Source organism: Delphinapterus leucas, chromosome 1 (genome assembly GCF_059928025.1).
Source record: "Delphinapterus leucas isolate spDelLeu-1000000601 "Yukka" chromosome 1, BTC_Dleu_Yukka2, whole genome shotgun sequence".
Taxonomy (NCBI): Eukaryota; Metazoa; Chordata; class Mammalia; order Artiodactyla; family Monodontidae; genus Delphinapterus; species Delphinapterus leucas.
This window is the reverse complement of record NC_143129.1, coordinates 160307968-160335746: the sequence shown is the minus strand read 5'-3', so window position 1 is coordinate 160335746 and position 27779 is coordinate 160307968. Positions and strand designations below refer to the sequence as shown.

Sequence of the window (27779 nt, the reverse complement as noted above, 5' to 3'; positions counted from 1 at the left end):
TGAACTGCAGTCCAACAAGAACAGCTGTGTTCCACTGAGTCAAACAAGCCCTCTACACTCTAATCTCAAATTTGAAGTCACAGCTTTTACCCTCATCCAGGTGTCCTGAGGAATTAATCCCCAGGTTCCACTAAAATGGCCTGTCTGTGCTCTGTCATTTTCATGGGAAAGAACTGTGGTCACTGAGACGTGCTAGTCCCATGACTCCTTGACAGTGCAGCACTCATGGTCTGTTAGGTTCCCCTAGCAGACTCAACGACGGACAACACAAGTTGCTGTGGCTTTTTCTTCGTATTTTAAAGCCTAGGCTCTGCACACGACATCCCTAAAATTTTCTTCTTTTTACAGTTCTATTCCAAAGAGCTTCTGTTCTAAATTGCTCATTGCCAGTACAAAAGAAATACCACACTCCACATTTTCTAGACCTCAAGCCTGTTTCTGTCAGATATCTCCATTTGCTTGAGGAACTCACAGGGCTAATTCAAGTGTCCGAAGTTCCAGTGGACCCCATCGCTGAGATCCTTGGGGGTGAGGGGCTTATCTTTATTTTCACTAGCACTGGTAAATGGTTTCAACTGTCAAATCTCAGAACAGATGCACCCATGGCCTTCGAAATGCCAACTGGGCATGAAGAAAACGAACAGAGTTTCTAACTGCATATTTTTGTAGAATTTAATAAACAACTTTTAAAATGTTACTGCTTATGTTTCAATTTCTTGTGTCTGTGTTTCTGCCCCTCTGAGTCACTGGTCTTCTTTTTGTTCCTGAGTCACTGGTCTTCTTTTTGTTCCTGTTCCTATTTTTCACGTTGTGTGTTTCATAGTAGCGTACACCGACTTTTCTGGATCGTTGCTGCCGTGCTTCTCGCCTCCGCTGTAAAAAATGGCGCACACACACAAAGAGGGAAAAAAACCAATCAAACACTGAAAGTCATAAAACAGGCCCCTCTGTTTCTCTGTGTTCTATTTCCACGCTGCTCCCACAACTACCGGAAGCAGCGCCAACAAGGGAGAGTTCACCTCACAGACCCAAGTCTGCACTTCCATTGTGACTTGTGACCACTCCAAGTTAGACTGTCATTTGGTCCAACCCTCATCCAGCGCCTGAATCTTTTCTCCTGAGCTCCTGACAAGTGGTCCTCTGGTCTAAGGCTGATCGCTCTGATAACATGCTCTCCACCTCCGAAGAGGGCCCCCTCCAGCTCTGGAGGGCCCAGTTACAGAGCTGAACTTCACAGAAGGCGGTGATCTGTCTGCCTACACAGCTCTGCTCCTCACGTGTCGTTTCCCTGAGGCCACATAAACCCAGCGGACTCTTCCAAACAGTGGTCCACGTGTTTGGGGATAGTGATCAGGAATTCGTAAAACAAGACATAAACTCAAGGACCTTCATGCAGCAGCCCACTCCTTGATCCTGTTTCACTGACCTCAACTAGGTCACTTAGGACTGGGGTTTCTTTTTTTTAGCGGCATGCGGGCCTCTCACTGCTGTGGCCTCTCCAGCTGCGGAGCACAGGCTCCGGACGCGCGGGCTCAGCGGCCATGGCTCACGCGCCCAGCCGCTCCGCAGCATGTGGGATCTTCCCGGACCGGGGCACGAACCCGTGTCCCCTGCATCGGCAGGCGGACTCTCAACCACTGCGCCACCAGGAAAGCCCCAGGACTGGGGTTTCTTGATTTCAACTCTAGACCATTAGTTTCTGCAAGAGTGAGTCTTAAGAAATGGACTTCCCCTCTCTACACCTGGGGGACGTTTCAGACCAAAGCACGTACTTCCTTAGATGTAAGCGTCCTGCGAGCTTTGTTCGACTGCTCCTCCTCCCTCTGTGCCTTCCTCTTCTTTCCCTTTCTGGTAGGTGCTGGAAACGAAACACAAGTACACGCAGAGGAAAGAAACAGGGATTTTTAAATTCAAAGTGTGTCTGAATCCTAAGGTGGGAATGAGCTTGTTGTGCTGGAGAAGGAAGGCAGAGGCCGGTGTGAAGGGAGTGTGGTGAGCAGAGCAGAGCAAAGCAGGACGAGGCTGGAGGCTGCCAGACCTGGGGGCGCTGAGTGGCCTTGGCGGGGTTTGCGTTTGTCTTGAAAACACACTCAATGTAGGAGCTAGTAGTCCAACCACATAAAGAATAAATACATGAACCATCCTACCCCCAGAAAAAAATTTGTCTTTGGACCCACCCTTAGATTACAATGGTCATAATGTACTCTTTTGAGAGGAATTCTCCCAAATCACCCATTTAACCCCAAGACATGTGCAGAATAAAAAGAAGAAAAGCCAATTTGTGTGATAAATAGTAAGTGGAACCAGGGTTACCTGCCAGATATGATAAATATCTGTGTGGATGACAGTACAAGAGATACTTTGGAGATTAAACTTAGATTCCCCAACGTGCTAAAGATGCAAATCACATCTACATGATTTTAATAATTTAACTGTACCCGTATCTTCTACGTCTTCTTCAGCTGTTCTTCTCTGTTCTTCGGATTTTGCAAAAACCACTTTACTCAGTCCCTTGGATATTCTGTAAGGGGAAGAGTAGAGCAATGAAGCCGTCCAACATTCCCCCCCGCTGCCCACACAGGCGCTGACGCAGGGACCATGACAAGCTCGCAGATTAACGAAACCCCGCTGCCCCTTCACGTGGTTAACACCATCGGTAGAAGCAACATTGTTTTGGCGGCCCCTGGGCATTTGTAAAAGACAGAACTATCAATACTAAGCTTCTCATACTTCAGGCAGCTGAATTTGAAAAACGTACAGATCACTTCTAAAAAACGGCAATACCCTCCCCTGCCCTACAAACACACTGGCTCCAATCCTCGTGGCAAGTTTCTGGGAAAGGAATGAGCAAACTGCAATTCGTGAGGAGATGAGGACGCTACCTGACTGCTGAAAACTTCTTAGCTTTGGCTTTGTTTAAAAACCTCTGGTACTTAGCAATCTTCTCATCCAGGGCTTGAATAACGGCCTTGGTGTTGCTTCCCGTGTGTTCTTCCTGGGACTTTGCGTAAGACTCTTCCTCTTCGTCTCCTTGGTGTTCCTGTTCCTCCTCCTCCTCCTCCTCCTCCCTCTCCGCGGAAAGGCTCTCCAGCTCTTCATCAATATCAGACATCTCCAGAGGAACAAGGTCATCCCCAGAAAACTGAGGCACCACGTTGATTTTGCCGAAGTTCTGCCGGACCCGCGCCACGATCAGCTGCATTTCTGCATCGGCGCCACCATGGCCGGGCTCCTCTTTTTCCTTCTCGGTGATGGATTCCGACTCCTCACCTACAGTGTCTGTGACGTCCTCTTCTGGGCTGTTCTGGGCTGTTTCTGTGGCCACTTCCAAAGATGAGGAGGATGGAAGCTAGTCAGGCCAAAAAGGGGTGGGGTGGGGAGAGAAATGGAATCAGAAAATGAAAATTGAGTCCCTTTTTTAAATTTTATCTTATATTGGAGTATAGTTAACAATGTTGTGTTAGTTTCAGGTGTACAGCACAGTGGGTCAGTTACACATACACATGTATCTATTCTTTTTCAGTTATTTCCTCATTTAGGTTATTACAGAATATTGAGCAGAGTTCCCTGCTGAATTTCTGAACTTCCATACCTTGCTCTCAAATGAGGCAGTCCTCTTCTCAGGACTAAGGGCAAGTATCGAAAGCATGCACATCTGAGTCATACTGTTAATCTATTTTAAGTCAATGTGCATTAAACCCTGAACCCAGCATGGAAGGATCAGAGGAATACAGCTACGGTCCCAAAGGATGCGCCAACCCTGAGTATTTAGCCATCAAAACCAGTCAACTTTACACTGTAGACAGGGGAGGTTCCCTACACTGTTCCTGGGGACTGCAAGGAATGGGGGTTGCTGAGAAAGCACATCCCAAATGAGCACACACCTTGGGACTTCCCTGGCCGTCCAGTGGTTAAGACTCCGTGCTCCCAATGCAGGCGGCACGGGTTCAATCCCTGGTCATAGAACTAAGATCCCACACACAGCATGGCCAAAAAAAAAAAAGAAGAAAAAGGGTAATTCCAAATGAGCACACACTATAACAGAAGAATGAAGGCCCAGCTGAATGCTGAGGGCGATCGCAGCACTAGTTTAGAAAGTGTGAGGGCAGAGGAGAGGCACTGAGGAGGCACCTCAAAGGAAGGAAGGTGTGAGGAAAGAGGAGGGAACCTCCTAGGAGCTCAGAATGAGCCCGGAGGCGGCCTGTTTCGGGGAAGGGGCGGAGGGAGCGTGGGCTGGCGGCGCGAGCCCTCACGCAGCTGAGGCAATTGTGCACTCACAACTGAGGCTCGCAGAACTCAAGGGATTTTCCAAAGGCGAAGGTGGCTGCGCGAAGCACTAACTGCATCAGGAATCCATGAAGTTCAGGAAACTGTACACAAATTCGTATGTACGTTTCCGTGCATTTTTCTGGTAAGGTGGATTTCAGCCTTCGGATTCTCAAGGGGGTTGCTGCCACCACCAAAAAGAGGAAAGGAGGAGAGTCACGGAGCAGGGGCGGGGGACGACGGACACTGACCATCTCAAGTTAACGACTAGACGTGGAGGAAGAGTTAGAGAAAGCCCACCGTTCCCACGCAGGGCCACACGGGAGCAGGGGCGGCCTCTTTGGGTCAGAGGCCACGGCCACGTGGCCCGCCCGCGACGTCCTCCCAGAGCCACGACACACCAGGCTCGCTCCGCCTCGCGTGCTGCTCCCCATGCCTGCAACGCTCGCCTCTCGTGACACCTGTGGAGCTCCTGCCTCCCATCACTAGGGCCCCCCCTCAAAGGCCACTTCCTCAGAGGCCGTCCCTGACCACCCCACGTACGAGGCACTGCTCTGTCTCCCACAAACCCCTAACCCTGCTTTAGCCTTCCTCACAGCAATCAGTACGTTACATCCGTTATCTGTTTACTACGTGACTCCCTGCAGGACGATAAAAGTGTGCATTTGGTCCTTGAACCCCAGTTCCTGGCACAAGAGCTCCTAAAACCCTTGGAATCTCCCGGGTCAAGACAGGGGTATCTTGCTTTTGTTAGTTGTAATAAGCCCCTCTCCCCCAAAGTTATGCTAATGAGATGACTGTGGTGGGACCTAGCTTCGGACTGGGGGCTGGTCACCGGAGAGCCCAAGCAATTGCTGAGAGGGCTGGAGATTGAGTTCAATCACCAGTGGCTGATGATCTAGTCAACCGTGCCCACATAATGAAGGCTGAACTTACACACCTTGCATACAAACCCTTAAGGACGGACGGGCTCTGGGGAGCTTCTCGGTTGGTGAACACATTGACGTGCTGGGAGGGTGGCCTGCCTGGAGAGGGCATGGAAACTCCACACCACCCTCTACCCCATACTTTGCCCTATGCATCTCTTCCATTTGGCTGTTCCTGACTTGTATCTTTTGTAATAAACCGGTAGTCATAAGCAAACCACTTTCCTGAGTTCTGTGAGTCTTTTCAGCGAATTATCAAACCTGGGAACCTCTGAATTTGTAGTCAGCTGGGCAGAAGTGTGGGTAGCCTGAGAACACCACCTGCAGCTGGCATCTGAAGTTGGGGTAGTCTTGTGGGACTCAGCCCTTAACCTGTGGGGTCCGCACTAACTCTGGAAGTTACTGGACACCCAGTTGGTGTCAGAGGCTTGCATAACAGGTATGGAAAAATGAAAGCTATTTGGTATCAGAAAACACCAAATACTCCTCCACTGGCACGTGTATGCGTGCGTGTGTACGTGTGCATGTATACGTGCAGGAGGGCAGGGCCTCGTCCCGCAGTACTGGTTGTTTGGCGGTTTTAGTGGGGAGAAGGGAAAAGGTTGAGTAACATCAGTTTCAGATATGTTGATTTTGAAATGCTGGAGAAAATATTCAAACTGGAAATTTACAGCTGACAATGGAAACTCTGGGAATGGAGCCCGGTGAGAGAAAACCAGAGAAATATGGACCCAAAAGACTAGCATGGAAGCAGAACTTAAAGCCACTTCTTCAAGAGACTTGGCTGAGCTCCGACAAAGACCCCAGAAATAGACAGGCAAAGTGCCAAAGTTGGAGCCCTGAACAGTCCGCTGCCGGGGGAAGGACACGGAACCGTAGGGAAACTTTTCAATCTAGCCCAGAGGCCCCAAACCTAAGACTTTCCCTGAGCATCCACTGTACCACTCTCCTTTCCCACCTGACCACGAGCTTCTTGAGGGCAAGGACCATGTTCATTATTCCTATGCTCCCAGTTCCTGGCACATGGTTGGGCATAATGTCCATGAAACAAAAGCAGCTTGGAAATGCCTGTTCTTCAAGCAGAAGAAAAGACACGAAAACCACAGGAGCACTCACATTTAATGAGCCCTCCTTTCTCAAGGCCCTGAAAACTGGCATTTACACTCACGCTTCTATCATACATCTACTTCCTGGTCACCACCCCACCAGGTCACAGCAGTGGCACCCTGGGATGGGAGACACTGCAGTTGAAAGTTCTACCCTAAAGGGAGAAGGCGGTGGTCCAAAGACACACCACACCCAGGTCAGTAACCATGCTTCCCGAGACAGGGGTCCACCCTTCTCTTACCTGGGGGGCTACAGGGGGCTCTGCATTGGGCGGCTTGACAAAGAAAGGAATCCGGCCCCTCTGCCAGTCATTGAGGACCATCTTCCCCACAGTCCGCAGGTCAGGCTCTCCACCCTGAAATGTCGCAGGAAGAGGCCCAATTAAATTCAAACAAGAAAACCACCTCCTGGTTTGGAAGCACGGCGGCGGTCCCAGTTGGCACCATCTACCTGCCAAGTTTCGCACTTCATACTGCTCACACATGCATATATAAAAGGTCCACACCACACACGCACACACCTGCAGCACGTCCCAGTCTGAATTCTCACAAATCCTGGCTTACCTTCAATAACTTCCCTGTCCGGAAAGCTAGCTTCTCAAGAAAGTCCTCAGCGTTCTCCCAAGAATCAATTTTGTATGTCTTGCTGATATATTCTGGCTTTGCTCGTTCAAGTACAGCACCAATGTGGTCTTCAGGAGTCTTAATTTTTTCAACTTGAACCTAAATGTTCACAGGAAAGCTCTTGCTTACAAACTTGATTACGGGAGGAGTGAAGTTCCCAGTGCTCTCTGTAACCGTATCTGAAAACAGATTTCAATGCCTCCAAGCAAGCGGGGCCTGGCACGAGCTTGGCCTGGAGGTGGCGAGATGCAGTTGGCTGAAAGGAGCGCCATGGACAGCCGACCGCAGCCGCGGAGCCCAGAACTCAGCTCTAACTTCGGCTCACCAGAAACTGACAGTGTGACTTCCGCAAGTAGTTTAAACTGCAACCCTTTGTGCTACTGACTTGCAGAAATGGTTAAAAGTCCACCCATCCCAGGACACAAAGAGAAGGGAACAGTTTAAGAAAGAAGGGGAGGAACCGTACAGGATGCACAGCCAGAAGCACTGGTTAAGGTTAAGTGGAACCATTTAAAGCTCTCCGTCGTCTTCAGAAACAAGTGAGGAAATGACCAAGTTCCAAAATGACTCAACCCATAAACCCATGAAGATGAATTATCTCTAAACATAAACAGGCCCTGCTTCCCTTTGGAGCCCGTGTGTAAACGACAAACTCTTTTGTGGGATGACATTGACCAGATATGCCCACGGTTCCACTAACTCCTCAAACAGGCTTAAGTGGAATGGAGAGACTGCCCTGTTCAGTGTCATGTTCCTCAAGTTTGGTCAGACAGGCTGACCCCAAACTGTCTGCTGAATGAGTAAAAAGCAAAGGTATCCAGAGTTCCCCACAGAGCGCTGGCCCCAAAAGGCAAACAAAGAGCCTCTCGGAACCAAAATACTCACGACTCCTTTCAGCACAATGTCCGTCTCTGAGTCCTCAGAGGGGTAAACCACGCCGGGACAGTCGATAAGGAATATCCGGCGCATCAAGGTAATATACTGCCAGACCTAAAAAGCAGAGACTTCCCCAGGTCAATCCCTGAAAGCGATTTCACAAACCCCTGATGCTCAAGAAACTAGAGAGGGGGGTAGCGGTCAGAGAGGAGCAGCCTGCTGCGTAATGAAGCTCCAAAGCCCCTCCTCTCTTTGGGCTGCGCATGAGGCACTTCCACGAGGCATAAACCGTAGTTTCCAACGGCTAAGGGTCTAAAAATAATGCAGAGGCAGGATCTCCATCTAGTATTGTGCAATAATGTCCAGTAAAGCTTTTTCTGATTTTTAAAAGTACTCCTGGAAGCTTAATACTGCTTGGCCCCTGTTCCTTTCAGCAGAACCATGGTGCTCCCCAAATACCCTGTGTTCCAGGGTAGGACCCCCAACCAACAGAATCTACCCTAAAATTGAATTTTCTTTCTTAACCCAGGCACCAAATATTCTTGGGTTAGTTTTGTTTATCAAAGCAAAAGGCTGGAGTGACAATTTAAAACAGACTCAAACGGCACATACCGAACCATGCCAGAGTCAGGCAGTGGCACACAAATACTCTTAGTCTTATCAAAAAGGGCAGAAACAGCTCCAGGACGTTGCCAACTATTATATGGAGACTAAACTCCCAATGGCGATCTTCACCCAAGAGAAGCAGATAGACGTCTCCACGTCCTGAATTATCACCCTCCATGGAAATAAAGTAAGTCAAAGCAAATGAGACCCCCTTGAGCCAGACATACCTTTGTTTCACCTGCAATGGGGGCCACATTGCAAACTTTCTTGGAGCGCAGTGTGTTTATGACAGAGCTCTTGCCAACATTTGGATAGCCAATGAACCCCACGCTGATCTGTTTCTTGTCAGTGTGCAACTGTTCAAAAAAAAAGAATAAACACCACATACATGCAGAGTGAACATCCCATGGGACAAACAGGTCGTGTTACTTTGCTACCATAAAGAATACAGTACAAAACTACTGCTACTTGATTTAAAACCCAGACACGCACCACCTGCATAGTCTGAGTGGGCTGCATACACATACTCATTAATAAATCAGAAGTGAGTCAGCTCCTCGGTCACTCATGTGAAATTACTCTTGAATGTTTTAAGGTTAAAAGTACGTAGGTTGAGAAACAAAGGAAGAAATAGCTTGTTAGCCATCAATTTAGAAGAACACCATCCACTGATAAAATGTCTTCAGGGAAGAGAACCTCAGCAGATGCAGCAACCGGCAATCCCATGACCCATCCCTCTTCTTCTCTGCACAACATATTTTGCATTTTCACTGCTAAAAGTAAACAACAAAAGAAAAGAAAGGCAGCTTCAAAAACTAGATCACTGGGTGAAAGTCTCAAAGAGACAGAGCTCAGGAAGAGTCTACAAACGGATGGGGAGTTCTGACTAGGGACAGTGGACTGCACATCCCTGCCCACCTCGCTCCCTCCACAAACTCCACTGGAACCACAGCCGTGGGAATTAACACATACACACCCATAGAGCCAAACATATAAAACCAAAGCATGCGCTGGAGATGAGACAGAACAAACTAATGTGTGATATTAACAGAAGACTAGCAGTTAAAAAGTAGTATCTAACTTGGCCCCACTACAAAATATGAAAGCTACATGGCTGCAAAGGTAGAAAAACTAAAAATGCAGCAAATATACTGCCAATGAATCACGAAAGACCTTGGGAATCAGCAGTACAGACCCCTCTAAGGGTGGGACTGAAATCCAGAAGACTGACCAGTGGACCATCTGTAGAAACAGTCACACCTCTCCTTCCCCTCCCTCGCCTGGCATGGGTGCCCAACTTCTCTACCCCAGAGCCTTAGGAGAGATAATGACTCTTTTGAAACCCTGCATGTCTGAAAATATCTTTACTTTTCAGACCTGAAAGGGGCCCTAGATTTAGAGATAACAGTAACTGAAAGCAAGTGTTCCCAGAGTGATTAGTTGAAAGTCTAAATATTGAATAGTACAGCCCCAGCCTCCTACTCCCACTGAGTTCCCAGAGCCCTGGCAGCCAGGTCTCTACACGCCCAAGCTGGAGACAGGAAGACTCCTTTCTAGGGAAACTCACAGGCCCAGGAGTAAAGACCTACAGACGGGACTTCCCTGGTGGCCCAGTGGTTGGGACACCGTGCTTCCACTGCAGGGTACACGGGCTCGATCCCTGGTTGGGGAACTAAGATCCCACATGCCGTGCAGTGCAGCCCAAACAAAAAACCCACCCTACAGACCCTGACATCTAGAGTGTCCCCCAACAAAACACTGGGTTTCTGCCCAGTCACCCACAGTGAAATCTCTCATTCAACAAGCCCACTCCCTGCATAAAGTCTCTCTAGCCTTTTTTTGGTGGCTCACTCTTAAATGAGTGGAGAACCAAGAATAACCAGGCATCTGAAGTGTGACTCTAGTAGAAAAGACAGAAAAACAGCAACTTGGAGGAAACAGTGTCAACGTACGAAAATGTAGAGGAAAATTTCCAAATACCACTATCATTGTTCTCAGAGACAGAGAAGCCAGTGCATCCGTGAAACAAGAACAGGCTATAAAAGGGAGCAGGGCAATTCATAAACAAGAGCTTTCAGAAATTACAAATTAAAAGTGAGACGCAAAATAAAAGTTTGCGATAGAACAGCTAAATGATCAAGTCAAGGAAACTTCCCAGAAAACGGGGTAAAATGTCATAAATGTGCTGAAACAAAGAAAAGATAAGAAAATTCAAGAACTGGGAATTCCCTGGCGGTCCACTGGTTAGGACTCTGCGCTTCCACTGCAGGGGGCATGGGTTCCATCCCTGGTAAGGGAACTAAGATCCCACAAGCCGCGAGGCGAGGCCAGAAAAAAAAGAATGGAAATTCAAGAATTAAACCAGGACATAAAACCAAATTCCTGAACAAGAACAGAGATGAATGGGGGCATATGGCATGGGGTGGTTTCCAAAAAACAGTACAGGACAAATAACGGACTAAAAGTCCCGTCCATGCCTAGCTCACTGAACAATAAAAGACCCACCTTAGAGCACATCATTGGGACATTGTAAAACAGGAACTTTTTTCAAAGAGATCTCAGCCACAAAGGATTAGGAGTCCAAACGGTCTCAGATTTCTCAATGGCAACATCGGAAGCCAGAAAACAATGCAATGTGGTGCCTTCAACATTCTAAGAAACGGTGTGAGGGTAGTATGAAGAAATTTACAGAATGCAAGGTCTCAAAAAATGTTCCTCCTAAGCACTCCTTTTCAGAAAGCTTTTGGAAAACAGGTTCCATCAAAAGGAAGGGGTAAACCAAGAAAGAAGAGGGATCCAATGAACAAGGACAACACAGGGAACAGCCATGGGAATCCCCCATTCAGAGGACGGGGAAAGGAAATCCCAGGAAGACCCGGCAGCAGCCTGGGGAGCAGCCAGTCCACCTGGAAGGGAGGCGCCAGACACTCTGAAAGTTCCCACGCCACCAGAGGATTTGGTGATATGCCAGTGACAAATAAAACGGAGCTAATTAACACCAGATAAAACAGAAGGTCCTATTAGAAAGGAATTAAAATCATAGCATTGTGGATCAGCAAGGACTGACACTTCAGTCATAATAACCTAAACACTAAATGAGTAATAGTTTAGCCAAATGTCGTACAAGGACAGAGGGAGTGGAGAGGGAGGACGGGGGTAAGAAACCTAACCCTCATTTTCCATAGTAGGAACTTAACAAATACGTAAAACTGAGGGGGGTGTGAGATCAAGAAACAGATTCATAAGCATATATAAAAAATATGGAAAAAAACACCAGAAGTAACAGCTATGAGTTGGACGAGTTCCTTCTGGGAAGTGGGGAAGGGTGGGACAGAGGACAGGTGTCCTTTGTTAGAAGCCAGGTAAGATTAAATGAACACACAAATACAAAGTTGCAGGTACAGAACACGAAGCTGCGAGAACACGTGCTTTCAGGGCCTTCCTGAGGAACTAGCATCTGACCAGGGATCCGAGGCTGGGGTTCGGCAGGGTGCTTCCCAGGCAGAGGGAAGAGAAATGCACAGCCCGGGAGCCCAGAGTGGGGATACACTGTGGGGAGGGGGCCCATCGTCATCATCGAGCAGAGGGTGGACCATCCGGTGCCAGGGACACGGCAGAAAGGGAAGCGACGTTTGTCAGGGATGGGGGTACAGGCTGAGCTACAGAGTATTTCAGAATCCCTGAGGCTCTGTGAGTGTTCACATCTCCAGAACACACTGTCCTCACTACCGAGAAGATGTGGAAGGTGAGGCTGGTAACTCTCTGACACACCCTGGGAAGAGAAATTCTCACACAAACCCACAGCTGTCCAACTCCAGGGGGGACAGGTCAGGTCGCAATACCTTTCCAAACTGCCGCAGAAGCTGAATAAATGCTCCTTTGCCAAAGGAGTTAGTAAGACTTGCGTGGAAAGCAAGTGTCGGGTAATCTTGGGAGAGGATGGCAACCCATCGTTTCTAAAGGGAGAAAAGAAAAGAAGCTGGTAAACTGTGAGCTGTTTATTTACAACATAGGAAGAACCAGAGCTTGAATAACAGGATGGTACTTCAAATACACAGTTGTCTAAGGAAGATGTTAGCTGTAAGTCTTTGAAATATTTTTTTCAAGTATGACAGTTGATGCTTTGTCTTTTTTTTTTTTTAATTTATTTATTTTTGGCTGCGTTGGGTCTTCGTTGCTGCGCGCGGGCTTCCTCTAGTTGTGGTGAGCGGGGGCTACTCTTCGTTGCGGTGTGCAGGCTTCTCATCACGGTGGCTTCTCTTGTCACAGAGCACGGGCTCTAGGCCCATGGGCTTCAGTAGTCGTGGCATGCAGGCTCAGTAGCTGTGGCACTCGGGCGTAGCTGCTCCACAGCACGTGGGATCTTCCCGGACCAGGGCTCAAACCTGTGTCCCCTGCATCGGCAGGCGGATTCTTAACCACTGCGCCACCAGGGAAGCCTGTCTTTTGTCTTATAAACACAAAACAATATTCCAAAAATGCCTTCATTGCTACTAAATGCAACTAATGTAACATAATGTGAAACAGACCTGGGGCCTCGGCAGCCGCCTCTTCTGAAGGGCGCACACCATTCATCCTATGGGCACTACAGCTGTCCCACTGCCAACCATCAAGGGTCAAAGGTAACTGCCCAGGACTTCCCTGGTGGTACAGTGGGTTAAGAATCCGCCTGCCAATGCAGGGGACATGGGTTCGATCCCTGGTCCGGGAAGATCCCACATGCCACAGAACAACTAAGCCCGTGTGCCACAATTACTGAGCCTGCGCTCTAGAGCCCGCGAGCCACAACTACTGAAGCCCGCACGCCTAGAGCCCGTGCTCTGCGAAAGAGAAGCCACCGTGATGAGAAGCCTACGCACTGCAACGAAGAGTAGCCCCTGTTCGCCACAACTAGAGAAAGCCTGCATGCAGCAACAAAGACCCAACACGGCCAGAAATAAATGAATTAAAAAAAAAAAAAAGGTAACGGCCCATCATCAATGAAGCTGATTTTAGTTTTGTTTTCGATGAGGACACTTGAATGACTACACCCTCAATAGTGCAACACCTTAACTGCTGCCCCAACTCCTAGAGACCACGACACTGACTTATTCATGGGTAACTCAGAGCCTGCAGAAGCCGTGTGGCCTTGGTCATCTGTTCTGCATTAGCAACTGTACTTACCGTTGCCCAGGTTGGAACAAGGTCACATTTGTTAAGAACAAAAATGAGGTGTTTCCAGGGTTTCTCCTTTTTCAAGTAAGTCTCAATGTGAGGGGAACGGGTACCCATTGGATCTCTAGCATCAAGAACTTGAACTACAACATCTGATGAATCTATCACCTGCAAATTCAAAGAGGCAAAAGTGACTTGCTACAGGAGCACAAGGGCAAAATGAAAGAGAGAAGACATTTAAGGGAACCTGGGAAAAATAAAGCAACAATAGAGATAACCTCTCAATAGTCTTATGAGGAGAGCAGGTGGTAGCCAATCTCAAAGCCCAGGGATCAGTACTCAAAAAATTGTTTTCATCCTGTGAGTATCTGAAACTTGTTGAATTCCAAATAGAACTAGCTTGCATGAAACCAGTCTATTTCACGACTGCTATCTATTAGTGAACAGAACCATTTACTTCTTTTTTTAAAAAATATTTTATTTATTTATTTATTTGGTTGCACTGGGTCTTATCTGCAGTTCGAGGGCTCCTTAGTTGCAGCAGGCTCCTTAGTTGTGGCATGCGAACTCTTAATTGCTGCATGCATGTGGGATCTAGTTCCCTGACCAGGGATCGAACCCAGGCCCCCTGCACTGGGAGTGCAGAGTCCTATCCACTGCACCACCAGGGCAGTCCCTCATTTACTTCTTAGACCTCTAAGCTTCCATATTATAGATTTTGAGTATTTTACAAAAAAACTAAAAAATTTTGTTTGCTTTCATGGTACTAGTTTCCTATCATGTTATATTTAATTACATGACTATGCTTGAAAGTCTTCATTACCGAGAATATTACTTGAGTGTGGACCTAAAACTCAGCCAGCTGAAGAGAACTAGACCGGGACTCAGGAGACACAAAGCCTCTTGTACTAACTACCTGGGTAAGCTGGGGAAGGTATTCAAGCTTTCTAGACTTGAATTCTCACCTGTAAAATGAGAGGGCTGGACTAAGTAACTCAAAACTTCTCATGCAGCTCTAACCATGTATAATAAATCCCAACAGGAATATCATTTTAGCAGGTAATCCAAAGAAATATTAACAGAGAATATGTGAATCTATGCAATGTGGTTATTACTATTATATGAGTAATTAAAAAATGCAGTTATCTAGAACAATGGTAGTACGTGCACAGACATATCCATCCTGGAGGTGGAATTTCTATTGACAGAGCTTCAATAGATCCAAGTCAGTTTTCTCATATAAGATCATGAAAGCCAAAGGAACCACTCAGTGAGACAGAATTTAAAGTCTTACCTTGTAGAGTTCACCCCATATTCTTTTAGACTGTCCCTTTTTATATATCTCTTCTTGGGCTTCATTTCTAAATAAGAAAAGACCCAAAGTGAGCAAATGAAGCACTATAAAGATTAAAAGGATGTTTTAGGGAAAAAACCATGTGCCAAGGGAAAGCGGTATCAAAACTAGTATCAACATCACTAATTATTAGAGAAATGCAAATCAAAACTACAATGAGGGGCTTCCCTGGTGGCGCAGTGGTTGAGAGTCCGCCTGCCGATGCAGGGGACACGAGTTCGTGCCCGGGTCCAGGAAGATCCCGCATGCCGTGGAGCGGCTGGGCCCGTGAGCCATGGCTGCTGAGCCTGCGCGTCCGGAGCCTGTGCTCCGCAACGGGAGAGGCCACACCAGTGAGAGGCCCACGTACCGCAAGGAAAAAAAACAAAAAAACAAAAAAACAAACCTACAATGCGGTATCACTTCACTCCGGTCAGAATGGCCATCATCAAAAAATCTATAAACAATAAATGCTGTAGAGGGTGTGGAGAAAAGAGAAGACTCCTACACCGTTGGTGGGAATGTAGATTGGTACAGCCACTATGGAGAACAGTATGGGGGTCCCTTAAAAAACTAAAAATAGAGCTACCATATGACCCAGCAATCCCACTCCTAGGCATATATCCAGAGAAAACCATAATTCGAAAGGATGCGTGCACCCCGATGTTCACTGCAGCACTATTTACAATAGCCAGGACGTGGAAGCAACCTAAACATTCACTGACAGAGGAACGGATAAACAAGATGTGGTACACATATAGAATGGAATATTACTCATCCATAAAAAGGAATGAAATAGTGCCATCTGCAGAGATGTGGATGGACCCAGAGATTGTCATACAGAATTAAGTCAGAAAGAGAAAGACAAATATCGTATAATATCATTTATATGTGGATTCTAGAAAAATGGTACAGATGAACTTATTTGCAAAGCAGAAATAGAGTCACAGCTGTAGAAAACAAACTTATGGTTACCAAGGGGGGAAGGGGGGGTAGGATGAATTGGGAGATTGCGATTGACATATATACACTACTATGTATAAAACAGATAACTAGGGCTTCCCTGGTGGTGCAGTGGTTGAGAATCCGCCTGCCGATGCAGGGGACGCGGGTTCGTGCCCCGGTCCGGGAAGATCGCACATGCCGCGGAGCGGCTGGGCCCATGAGCCATGGTCACTGAGCCTGCGCGTCCGGAGCCTGTGCTCCGCAGCGGGAGAGGCCAAAACAGTGAGAGGCCCGCGTACCGCAAAAAAAAAAAAAAAAAAAAGATAACTAATGAGAACCTACTGTACAGCACAGGGAACTCTACTCAATGCTCTGTGGTGACCTAAATGGGATGGAAATCTAAAAGAGTAGATATATGTATATGTATAACTGATTCACTTTGTTGTACAGCAGAAACTAATACAACACTGTAAAGCAACTATACTCCAATAAAAACTAAAACAAAACAAACAAAAAAAAAACAACTAGTTGTAGACGGACCAAAAACTGACTTAATTTAAAAAATGACTACATCCAAATGCCCACTGACAGATGAATGAATAAAAATAAATGTCATGTATACATAATGGAATACTGTTCAGCAATACAAACAAAGTACTGATACACGATACAACATGGATGACCTTGAAGACATTATGCTAATGAAATAAGCCAGATACAAAAGGACAAATACCGTACAAGTGCACTTACGTGAAGTACTATTCAAGAGAGAAGTCAAACTCATAAGAGACAGAGAACAGAATGGTGGCTGCCAGGGGCTGAGGAGAGGGGGGAATGGAGAATTAGTGCTGGATGGGTACAGAGTTTCAGTTTGGGATGATGTGAAAAAATTCTAGAGGTGGATAGTGGTGATGGTTGCATAGCCATGTGAATGTACTTAATGCCACTAAATTGGATGCTTAAAAATGATTAAACTGGGACTTCCCTGGTGGCGCAGTGGTTAACAATCCACTTGCCAATGCAGGGGACACGGGTTCGGGTCCTGGTGCAGGAAGATCCCACGTGCCGCAGAGCAACTAAGCCTGTGAGCCACAATGACTGAGCCTGCGCTCTAGAGCCTGCAAGCCACAACTACTGAGCCCATGTGCCACAACTACTGAAGCCCACACACCTAGAGCCCGTGCTCTGCAACAAGAGAAGGCACTGCAATGAGAAGCCTGCGCACTGCAATGAAGAGTAGCTCCCGCTTGCCGCAACTACAGAAAGCCTGCGTGCAGCAACGAAGACCCAACACAGCCAAAAATAATTTTTTAAAAAGATTAAAATGGTAAATTTTGTTATGTATATTTTACCACAATAAATTTAATTTTTAAAAAAAGCACCTATAATTAGGCAGTCTGTCACAGAGAATTATGAAAAGGAATCTGAACCATAATCCACACTCCACAGCTCTCACGTAGAGTGAAACTTTCTTGATAAGGTTGAGAATCTGCTTATTTACTAGCCTCAGAGACATTTACCCAATGTCCCTGGAACAAGAATAGTTTTGTTTCTCCCCCACTGCCGACTGTACCCTTTGGAGGTGGAAAAAATTCAAATCAGCAGAAGCATACAAGTCCAAATAGCTCTAAGAATAAATTAACTTGCTGCCTCTTTTTGCTTGGCCTCGAGCGCCTTGACTTTACCTCTAGGAGGCCCAGGGCTAGCGATGGACCGAGGACAGCACCAAGGCAGTGGCACTGCAGGCAGGGGACAGCACCTCTCCGCTAGGGCACCTCAGGAACACGTGAGGGAGAACTAGGAGAACTAAACTGGTAAATCCTTTCTGGAGGGTAATAAGGCAGCCGCCTATCAAAAAACTGCATATTCTTCGACGTCATTTCCCCTAAGAATTTATCCTTGGGGAACAATTAAGAATGAGAAAGAATTAGTCACATTGATGTTTTACCTTAGAGTTGTTTACCATAGGGGAAAACTTTGAACAGCATAAATGTCTAACCATGGGACTGGCCACAACAAAAACCTACTCTGACATGAAACATTATATCGCTGTTGACTAAGAACTGACATGGAAATGTATTCTTTTTGTTTTGTTTTTCGTTTGTTTGTTTGCGGTACGCGGGCCTCTCACTGTTGGGGCCCCTCCCGTTTCAGAGCACAGGCTCTGGACGCACAGGCTCAGCGGGCATGGCTCATGGGGCTCCACGGCATGTGGGATCTTCCCAGACCGGGGCACGAACCCGTGTCCCCTGCATCGGCAGGAGGACTCTCAACCACTGCACCACCAGGGAAGCCCCTGGAAATATATTCTTAATAATTTAGAAAAATATATTAAAATAAAAGCAAGTTAAAATACAGTCTTAAAGTATTATATTTATAAATAAAAACATCTAGAATAATGCATATATATATACATATATATCCTTAACTGATCCTTGACCTTCTTTTGGGTATGAACCCCTATGAAAGTATGATGAAAGTTATGGATCCTTCTTCTCCTCCCCTTCTCTATAAAGAACAAAACTCCACTTCTTTTATGCGTGTACATAAATTTTCCATATTATCTTCAGAGGGTCACAGAAACCTCAAAGGCCATCAATGAACTCCCCCCACCCCCAGTGGTCCAGAGGAAACCCTGATATTCACCAAAATATTAACAATGCTTAGCATAAGTAGTGGAATTATGAGTGCTTATTTTCTTTTTGTTGTATTTCCAATTTAACTATATTTTAAAAATTTGTCTATGATAGAATATACTGTTATTATTATGAAGAAAGTGTTATTTATTTTTATTTGGGGGGGAATTAAGAGACCAATAGTAAACAAGCCACCTTAAATTATCTTTAGTCTGGCCCCAACCAGTTTCACTAATTTTTCTAGTCTAAGGGAAGATCTCCACCTATGAGATAAATCACCGAGCTTCTTGCAGGTAAATAACTGTAAAGAAGATGTCCATTGCAGAAGAGCAAATGAGGAGATATGCATGAACTTTAAAACTGTACCTCACACCAGTGTCTTCAGCTACCAAGTCACGATCCTTCCCCTGGTCATAGCTTTCAGTGGACATTTCTGCATTTTCTATAAGTGACTGCATATCACTTGCAAATAAATTTGGTCGCTTCCTCTGTGCTTTAGGGCCAAATGTAGTTTCAAAGCTTTCAGTATCAAGGATGTGCACCTTTGAGTTCTAAAGAGAAAGGAGAATTACAGGTAACACTAAGCAAAGCACTGAGAAAAAGCAAAAAGTTCAAAACCTATCTGGGAAAGGATTTCTGCTTTCATTTTTGCAAAGTTCAACCCATACCAAAATCCACAACATGGATGCAGCCTGACTTCAAATCAGAAATCCTTATTTAAATAGCAAATGCACTTGTTCCCCTCTTCTGAAGGCTCTGTAAGCTTTCCTGGAGAAATACAAAATACAAATAGTCAAAGCAAATATGAATAGCTGTGTGTAAGACTTGCCAAAAACTCTGCTTTATTTCATTTATCATAAACTTTAGTCAAATGTAATTACTGCTACAACGCTGAAAATTAACTTCTTTTTTCTGACCTTTTTTTTTTTTTTAGCTTTCAAACAAGTGCATAAAATTCGCCAAATTCAGATTTTTGTCAAGGATGATCATGCTCAAATTTGTGGGGTTTTTTTTAAACCAACCGTAGGGCTTCCCTGGTGGCACAGTGGTTAAGAATCCGCCTGCCAGTGCAGGGGACGCGGGTTCAAGCCCTGGACTGGGAAGATCCCACAAGCTGCGGAGCAACTAAGCCCGTGCACCACAACTACTGAGCCTGCACTCTAGAGCCCTCGAGCCACAACTAGTGAAGCCCGCACGCCTAGAGCCCGTGCTCCGCAACAAGAGAAGCCACCACAATGAGAAGCCTGCTCACCACAACGAAGAGTAGCCCCCGCTCACCTCAACCAGAGAAAAGCCCGTGCACAGCAACGAAGACCCAATCCAACCAAAAAAATAACAATAAAATAAATAAATTTATAAAAAAAAAAAACTGTAAATGCCAACTTTTTCTTGGAAGTTAATTTCTTTCATGGCTAAAAGGAATTGCTTGTTTTGTAAGATGCATTTTAGTTTCAGATAACATTTTTCCTAATTTAGGTAACGTTTTTATTAAATGCACATGCAAAGTCTTCAGATGAAAAACATCTAGCAAAAGTCCAAAATAATAGTTCAGATGTGATAAAAGGAACCTGATCCTAACTAGAACTTGATGTGCCTGTAAAGGAGTTACAGTCAGAGGAATTTTTGAAACAGGATGAAAGTCAAACTCTGAGTTAGGATCTATCACGTAACAGTATGTTAACAGCCGGCAGAGAATATCCTCAAAAAAAACAAACACCCTCTGCCCCCCAGTACAGGCTCCTCTGTAAGCACCAGCTACGAAACACGGAAGAGAGAACAACCCAGTGGCTTCTGAACTTAACAGACACCTCTCCAACTCCTAAAGATCCTTAAGCTAGTATCAGAGTCTCTAACCCATCTCTTAGTTTAGTTTTACTCACTACGCTCCAACAAGGGAACATCCCCAAACAGAACAGTCACGTTTTACATGAGAACTAGGTTCTAATGTCACTGGGAAAATTATGATCAAAATTATCCTTGAAAATCTCTCAGCCTATTACATACAATATACCTGGACCTGTGTCTATAAACCTGTACCTTAGTAAGTACAAGGTGGTAATATGTCTATACACTAAAATACAGAGACAATATAAGTTACAGTATTTCCACTGTAGTACTGCTACAGAAACGTAGTAATTGTAATGCACATACAGGTGAATGTGCAAAAGTTAAAAGCATATCTGGGGCTTCCCTGGTGGCGCAGTGGTTGAGAGTCCGCCTGCGGTGCAGGGGACGTGGGTTTGTGCCTCGGTCCAGGAAGATTCCACATGCCGCGGAGCGGCTGGGCCCGTGAGTCATGGCCGCTGAGCCTGCGCGTCCGGAGCCTGTGCTCCGCAACGGGAGAGGCCACAACAGTGAGAGGCACGTGTACCGCAAAAAAAAAAAAAAAAAAAAAAAGCATATCTGATTTGACTCCACTGTGCAGCAAATCTCAGAATCAGATTTCATAACGAGTAGTAGGTATTGCACTAAAATTAAAACAGGTAAGGTTTTGCAAGGCCAGAGCAGAAAACTCATCAGTTACTGAGTGCCTGTCTGCACCAAAACACAAACTCCTGCAGCTGTGGGCCCTTCACTCCATGCATCAGACATTTAAGCACTGAATTTTAGAAGCACTGAACGACTGCCATGGGCAACAAAGCAATAAATCCATAATAGAACTTCTCTGTTCTTCTCATAAACAGGAGCCAATAGTTTGTTGAAAGATGGCTTTAGGGAGGACAGAGAGAACAAAGGAAATGAGCAACTTGTCTGTCGTTCGTGAGTTTCCCTGAAAGAACACAGTCACTCCACTGATAGGTGCCATTCTTCTAGTCTGTCATAGAACAAAGCATATTGACAAAACCTGCGGCAATAACCAGGCCTTGGGTTTTACTTTGTTCTGCAAGTAAACGCTTTTCTTTGAACTGTTTAATCTGTGTTTAATCCATGTATGCATGTCAGTGTCTTCTTCCCCTCCTCATGCTGGAACTGAAGCTCTGCGCTGTACTTATGTACATTTTTGGGAATTACTATTCAAAGCAAGTAAAAATGTGTAGGCAGGCATTAGGCCATTTCTTTGGTTCTGTGTGAAACTAATTCCAATCAAGCCAGATTCGGTCTTTACTGCACTTCTAACTTCAACGATTAACAACCAATCTGACTGGCACCCTTTCCTTCAGCTGAAAAGACTCTCTAAGGAACTCTCAAGAAGCTGAAAGTGCTCAACACCAAAGGTCTCCCTCCTACCAAGCCAATCCTAATTCTATGTTTCCCCAAAGTTTGATGGAACTACCACTTAAACAAGCTTGCTTACCAAAAACATTTAAAAACAGTACTGATAATAGCCATGATCTATTTGGGTCTAAGTAAGCGGTGGCCTAAGTGCTCGCCATGTGCCAAGAGCCTTACTGGATGTTTCATCTGCATCCAGTCACCCGAGGAGGGGGTCACCTTGACTTACCAGTCAGGGAAGTGAAAGCTCGCAGAGAACCCTAACTAAGGCTGCGGGAAGGGACGGAGCAAAGATTAAAATTCAGGCCTGACTCCCAAGCCTGTGCTTTGGTCCACTACTATGCCACTGAACTTCTCCGACAGAATTCGGTGCATGCTAAAGGTGAGACCCCTAACAAAGGTGAAAGGAGAAGTCTCGGAAAGCAGGCACTATTCTCTATGGAAAAACAAGAGCACAGTATGGTAGAGAGGGATGTGCATGGGTGGCCGGGGACATCCTCCATCTTACATGAGGCCGGATTCGATCATGGAGAAGAGACATGGGTAACTTGCTTTGCTTCATGACAACTTTGTATGGATCCTTCAAGACCGTGTCCATTTCCTCTTGAAATTTCTGTAGCGATGACTGCTTAATCACACGTGTATTTCCTGTTTTACAAAAGAATGTTGCTGTTTAATAAATAGCTCCTTACAACTTCCGCCTCCATCTTCCCAGGGACACAGTGAAAGGTAAGATTTTATTTTATTTTTTTTTATTTTTTGAACATCTTTATTGGAGTATAATTGCTTTACAATGGTGTGTTAGCTTCTGCTTCATAACAAAGTGAATCAGTTACACATATACATATGTTCCCATCTCTCTTCCCTCTTGCGTCTCCCTCCCTCCCACCCTCCCTATCCCACCCCTCTAGGTGGTCACAAAGCACCGAGCTGATCTCCCTGTGCTATAAAGGTAAGATTTTAAATTGCCCTCACTCACCCAAACACCTGACACATCCATCCCACGTAGCCATTTTCAAACTTAAAAGAAGGAAAAAAACAAAAAAACTGCCTCTCCTGCACTCATACACTAAGAACTAATCCACCAACCCAGACACACAAAGGGTTTCAATAGTTCTCCAAGTCCAATTTCCTGACTGGATGAAACTGAAAAATAAACATCACTGAATGGAACTGAGATTTGACAAATGTCCTACTTCCTGCTAGATCTGGCAAAGAAATTTGGAGCCAATCACAGCTGATCAGTTAGCATACTCAAGAGAATCCCGAAGCACAGCACCTAAGAGTCACAGCTCTGGTTTTTAGGGTTATTAGGATTTGAAGGCACTATTAAATTAATCAACAAAGCCCTGCAAGGGAACAAAATGAAACTATATAACACTGCTCGGAGAACACCTTGGAAGTGAGAGATCGTATTCACTAAACAGCGCATTGCAGCACAAATGCCAAACTCAAGGTGAAGACGACCACGCTGGCGGGGATGGTGACAATGACAGCAGTTAAAGCTTCTATTGTACTACTTGCTGGACTCTATTCTAGGCACTTTACATAAGAGTATTTATTCATTTAATTACCACAACAGTCCTACACAATAGGTGCTGTTTTTATCTTCATTTTACGGACGGAGAAATTGATGAGCAAACTTAAGAACCTGACCATGGTCCCAGATATGGCAGAACTAGGCCTCAAACCCAGGAGGTCTGGATCTAGTGTCACCGGACCTTGCCACCATGCTAAAGGCCTCTTGAAGGAGTTCTCTCAGACACTCTTCTGTGCTGTAGTTTCCTAGGGGGTACCAATCCCACCAAGAGACGTATGAGATGTGCAAAGGTAGTTGCCATCTGCCCCCCAGAAGAGAGGTCAAACAGCAGGCAAAGAATGCGGTCTGACCATCTGATGTGCCACACAGCTGGCAGTGGCTGAGGGAAAGGCTGAAAGCCCCAACAGAGGTGAAGGTGGAGTTTCCAAAGGAAGAAATCCTGCTTCCTCAAGGCCTCTGGAGATACGCTATTCATTCCTGGGAAGGACCAACGAGAGGTCCTTTCATTGTCACTCAGTCCAAATACAACCCCACTAAGAAAAAGTGTTTCAGAGGAACTTTAGGCTAAAGGCACAAACACGCCTGCAAGGCACCTCTCAAAGTCACCTCTCCAGGTGACTGGAAATTAGGAGAGGAGCGTTCTAATGAATGCTAGTCATTAAGGATGATCTCATCTGTCTAAGGGGTTCACTCACAGTGAACAATGATGGGCTCTTTTCAAAAAGAAGTCATTTATGGAAGCCACCGCCATGACTTTTCTCTGCATTTTTCCCACGGTGGGGACTTCTTATCTCATCCCTTTCTCATACTGTCCTTGGCAGTTCCCCTCACCCCAGATACCTGCCTCTTATTTTTATTTATTTATTTATTTTTGGCTGCATTGGGTCTTTGTTGCTGTGCGCGGGCTTTCTCTAGTTGCAGTAAGCGGGGGCTACTCTTCACTACAGTGTGCCAGCTTCTCATTGTGGTGGCTTCTCTTGTTGCGGAGCACAGGCTCTAAGGCGCATAGGCTTCAGTAGTTGTGGCGCACGGGCTTAGTTGCTCCATGGCATGTGGGATCTTCCCGGACCAGGAATCGAACCCGTGTCCCCTGCATTTGCAGGCGGATTCTTAGCCACTGCGTTACCAGGTAAGCCCCCAGATACCTGCCTTTTAGATACCTGAACATTCTACCCTTTTCCATACAGCGCACATTTTCTAGGGTAAAAATAGCAAAGGACCGCACTCACCAAACCACTTAATGTTCGGCTCCACTCTCGCCACTGTGCCAGAAGCCACCGTTGACTGATACTGCAGAGGCTTAATCACTTTACCACGGCTGTTCCTGAATTGAGGAAATAACAGATTTGGGTTGACAACAGAAGCAAGGCTACAGCAAAGCTGGGTTTACAGAATACGCTTTCCATCAAAAGGACCTCTTTTTTTTTTTTTCTCCTTCCAGTTTTAAGTGATCATGAAACACAGATTTTGGTAAACAAAAAGTACTTCTACATTCAAAACAGACTGCCCCAAAGCCACTTAACCTCTTGCAACAGAGCATGTAATGATTTCTGCTCGATGAATAAGAACTAATGACCATGTTTAAAAATCTGTTTACCAAAAAAAAAAAAAAAAAAAATCTGTTTACTGTTTACTTTAAAAAAGAAAACTGCATACTTGAGTCTTTTTTGGATAATTACTTGAAGACTGGTTTAAATGAATTTTAAGTAGAGGGTGATTTATGCTGGAACTCGAAATTCTAAAACAAACTGCAGAGTAGGTGACTAAGGCAGATTAAGTTCATTGACATTTGTGTTTTAGACACATCTTTTAGAACGGATGAAGAATCCAATTACCAAACAAATTGAATAAGACAAAATAAGACCACGTCGCAAAATGCCACACTCAGCAAGCCCCTGTGGTAGAGGCTGCCTCAGCAGATCTGAGTTGTGATGAGTTTCCAAGTGCCACAACGTTGTGATCTAAAGTTTGTCATCAGAAAAAACAAGTTTTCTGGCCGCTTTCATGACACCATCCTACATGCTTTGTTAAGGAAAAGCAGATTTCTACCTGACAGATATGTACCTTGAGATTTAACATGCCATTTGTGTAGGCCGAGGCTGTGAGGAACAAGGCTGTCGTACAGTACGGTGACACAATCACTATTTCACCCCCTACTGCACATGTCTTTAACCCAAAATTCAGTTTATCATATAAAACGGTATTTGAAAATACACTACTCCTACCTGGGGAAAGTGGGGGTGGGAATACCAAAGGCTTAGCAGGTGTCGGCTATAAGTCAAGGGCAGGAAGGGAAGGGGAGAGGACACCAGCGCCCACGCTCACCTGCGCTCCTTCTGCCTGTACATATTCAGGCGTCGGATTGTGGCCCGGTCCCTCATGTTTTGGCCTCCTGCTCCCTCAACTCGATCTAGGAAACACAGAAGTGGAAGGCACACTATTTGATAGCCAACAAGTCTAAGTATAGCCATTGCTTCAAACACACCAACTAGTTCACTCAAAGCAGGCAAGCTGCCACCTCACTGCAAAATCTCCACTTTCTCCACGTGTTGCTCCAACAAAATCATTCCTGGAAGCTACATGGTATGACAAAGTTGACCTAATCTGGAACCCTCCGTAGGACTGTGTTTGAAAATGATAGTTGGTAATATTTCTGAGCACTAATTATGGCACTGTGCTATCCACATTATAGGCATCGTCTCATGTAATACATACAACAATCCTACCAAGAGGGATGCATTATCCCCATTCTGCAGGTTAAGACACTGAGGCTCAGTGGGCAAGCATCTTGTACAAAGATTTTTTGTACAAGAGCCAGAATTTGAACAAAAGCATCAGATCACCATCTGTGCTCTTAACCACTAAGACACCTACCTCTGGGTCTCAGTTTAACAAATACTGAGTGCCTGCTACAGGCAAAGCATCACGAAGACTACGATTCTGACACATAAGTGTTCCTAATGTACCAGTTTCTTAATTTCCTAATGTTTGACCTTAGTTTTATCAACAGCAAAATAGGTAGTAATTCTTGCCTTACATCTCAGAGAGAAAGAGAAGGACAAACTAGCATAGTAATACCGGCTTAGCTTCTCATTTGGGGATGCCTTTAAGTCATCTGTCTTGAAGTCATGCAGTAGAAAACAGGCAGAAATCACAGGACTGGCGGCTCTACTGCTCACTACGTGTGCCAGCTGTGACAAGACACTTCCCCTATTTTGGCTCAGTCTCTTCACCTATAACATCATGATCTCTAAGGGCCTCTTCAGGTCTAACACTGTCAGATCCCAGTCTACACAAACTGAATAATTTATCAGCGGTACAGGTAAAACATTCAACATGAATTAAAATCAAAAACTTCAGGCCATATTTTAATATGTTTTATTAACTAAACCCAAATGGAAGGGATTCCCCCAAAGGCTATCTTGTTCATTCTGTGGTGGAACCTCAACAAAACTCATACACATCTTCAAAAACATCTTTACTGAAACAATCATACTTATCTGTAGCATTTTCTATGCACTTTACCGGATGCGATGATTCCAAGATTTGAAATCCAAATCATCATGGGATGATTCCAAATCTACTAGCCCTTTCTCATCTAAATGGTCAAAGCTAAGGTGGTAGGCAAGTGTGGCCAAGTGTAAAGGGCCAGCTGGGTCAGGCTACATCACTTTTAGTCTGACTTTGTCTAATTCATAGTACTTCTAGTAATTCCTTGAGCTGGAGAGCTGGACTCATACAAGACTGTACTGTATTGGGGGAGGGGCTTCAACACCTGACACACACAGGGACCCAAGAAGAGGTCAAATTTAAGTGTCCCTTCCAACTCAGAGCTTCCCAGTCTCTGCACCTCACAGGTGGAGATGCCCCAAGGCTGCCAGGCCTGAGTGTTCACTTTCCCGGCTTTAGAGCTGGTGCCTGCCATCTAGCCTTGCCAGGCGTGCAAGACTGAGCCCTCCTCAGGGCCTAGAAACAAGTAATCACCTTCTCCCTTCTCATCCCCAAAGGCCACTCTGCTTGAAGTCACTCCAAGCAAGGCCACCCGGTGTCCCTCCCTCCAAGCTTCCTCCAAGCCCCACCCTCCGCGAGCCCCGCCGCCCGTACCAGGATTTGTGCTGGCTTTAGAGGGGTTGATGGTGCTCCGTCCTTTGTACTTGGGCTTCACCATCTTGCCGACGGGACGGGGACCGGAGCGTTGGGTCCGGCCTACGTGGAGTAAAAGATCTCGTAACTTCCCAAGCCGGGATGAAACAACCCGCCCGACCCACGCTGGACCGCGTGCGCGGGAGTACGTCACTTCCGCTCGCATCCCTTCCTTACCCTGAGCGACTTCCTGCGAACGCGAGGCGCGCGCCGCCGCACTCCAGACTCCGCCCCCGCCCCGGCCTCTTAGACTTTGCCCTGCGTCGAGCCCCGCCCCTCTCTCTCCCTAGCAACCACCAAGCTGCCCTCCGTAGCAACCGCCCAGTTACCCTGGACGCCCGGCCTAGAACTCCTAGTTGGGTCCACCCTCAAATGTAGATGCCTCTTCCCAGGCCAATGACAGAAGGTTAA

The 27779-nt window shown here is 45.9% G+C and overlaps 1 protein-coding gene across 1 annotated transcript; it reads right to left on the bottom strand.

The window, feature by feature from the left end:
* Nucleotides 1–654: 654 nt before the first annotated feature.
* On the bottom strand, nt 655–27541 carry GNL2 (G protein nucleolar 2). The gene is made up of 16 exons (XM_022575271.3): nt 27330–27541; nt 25551–25635; nt 24455–24549; nt 22194–22333; nt 18839–19023; nt 14853–14919; nt 13568–13726; nt 12247–12360; nt 8632–8760; nt 7808–7912; nt 6863–7021; nt 6541–6654; nt 2883–3349; nt 2439–2521; nt 1773–1858; nt 655–873 (listed from the first exon to the last, which is right to left on the bottom strand). Exons 1-16 carry the CDS (start codon nt 27532–27534, stop codon nt 709–711), a joined length of 2358 nt encoding a protein of 785 aa, XP_022430979.3. The 5' UTR covers nt 27535–27541; the 3' UTR covers nt 655–708.
* Between the last annotated feature and the right edge of the window lie 238 nt (nt 27542–27779).

Excerpts from the sequence above, each read along its gene's own strand:
- GNL2 (XM_022575271.3), bottom strand. The coding sequence starts at position 27,534 with ATGCGAGCGGAAGTGACGTACTCCCGCGCACGCGGTCCAGCGTGGGTC. Across the intron at positions 6,655-6,862 it reads GGACAGGGAAGTTATTGAAG|GGTGGAGAGCCTGACCTGCG; the intron begins GTAAGCCAGGAT and ends GCGACATTTCAG. Across the intron at positions 1,859-2,438 it reads AGAAGACGTAGAAGATACGG|CACCTACCAGAAAGGGAAAG; the intron begins GTACAGTTAAAT and ends TTTCGTTTCCAG.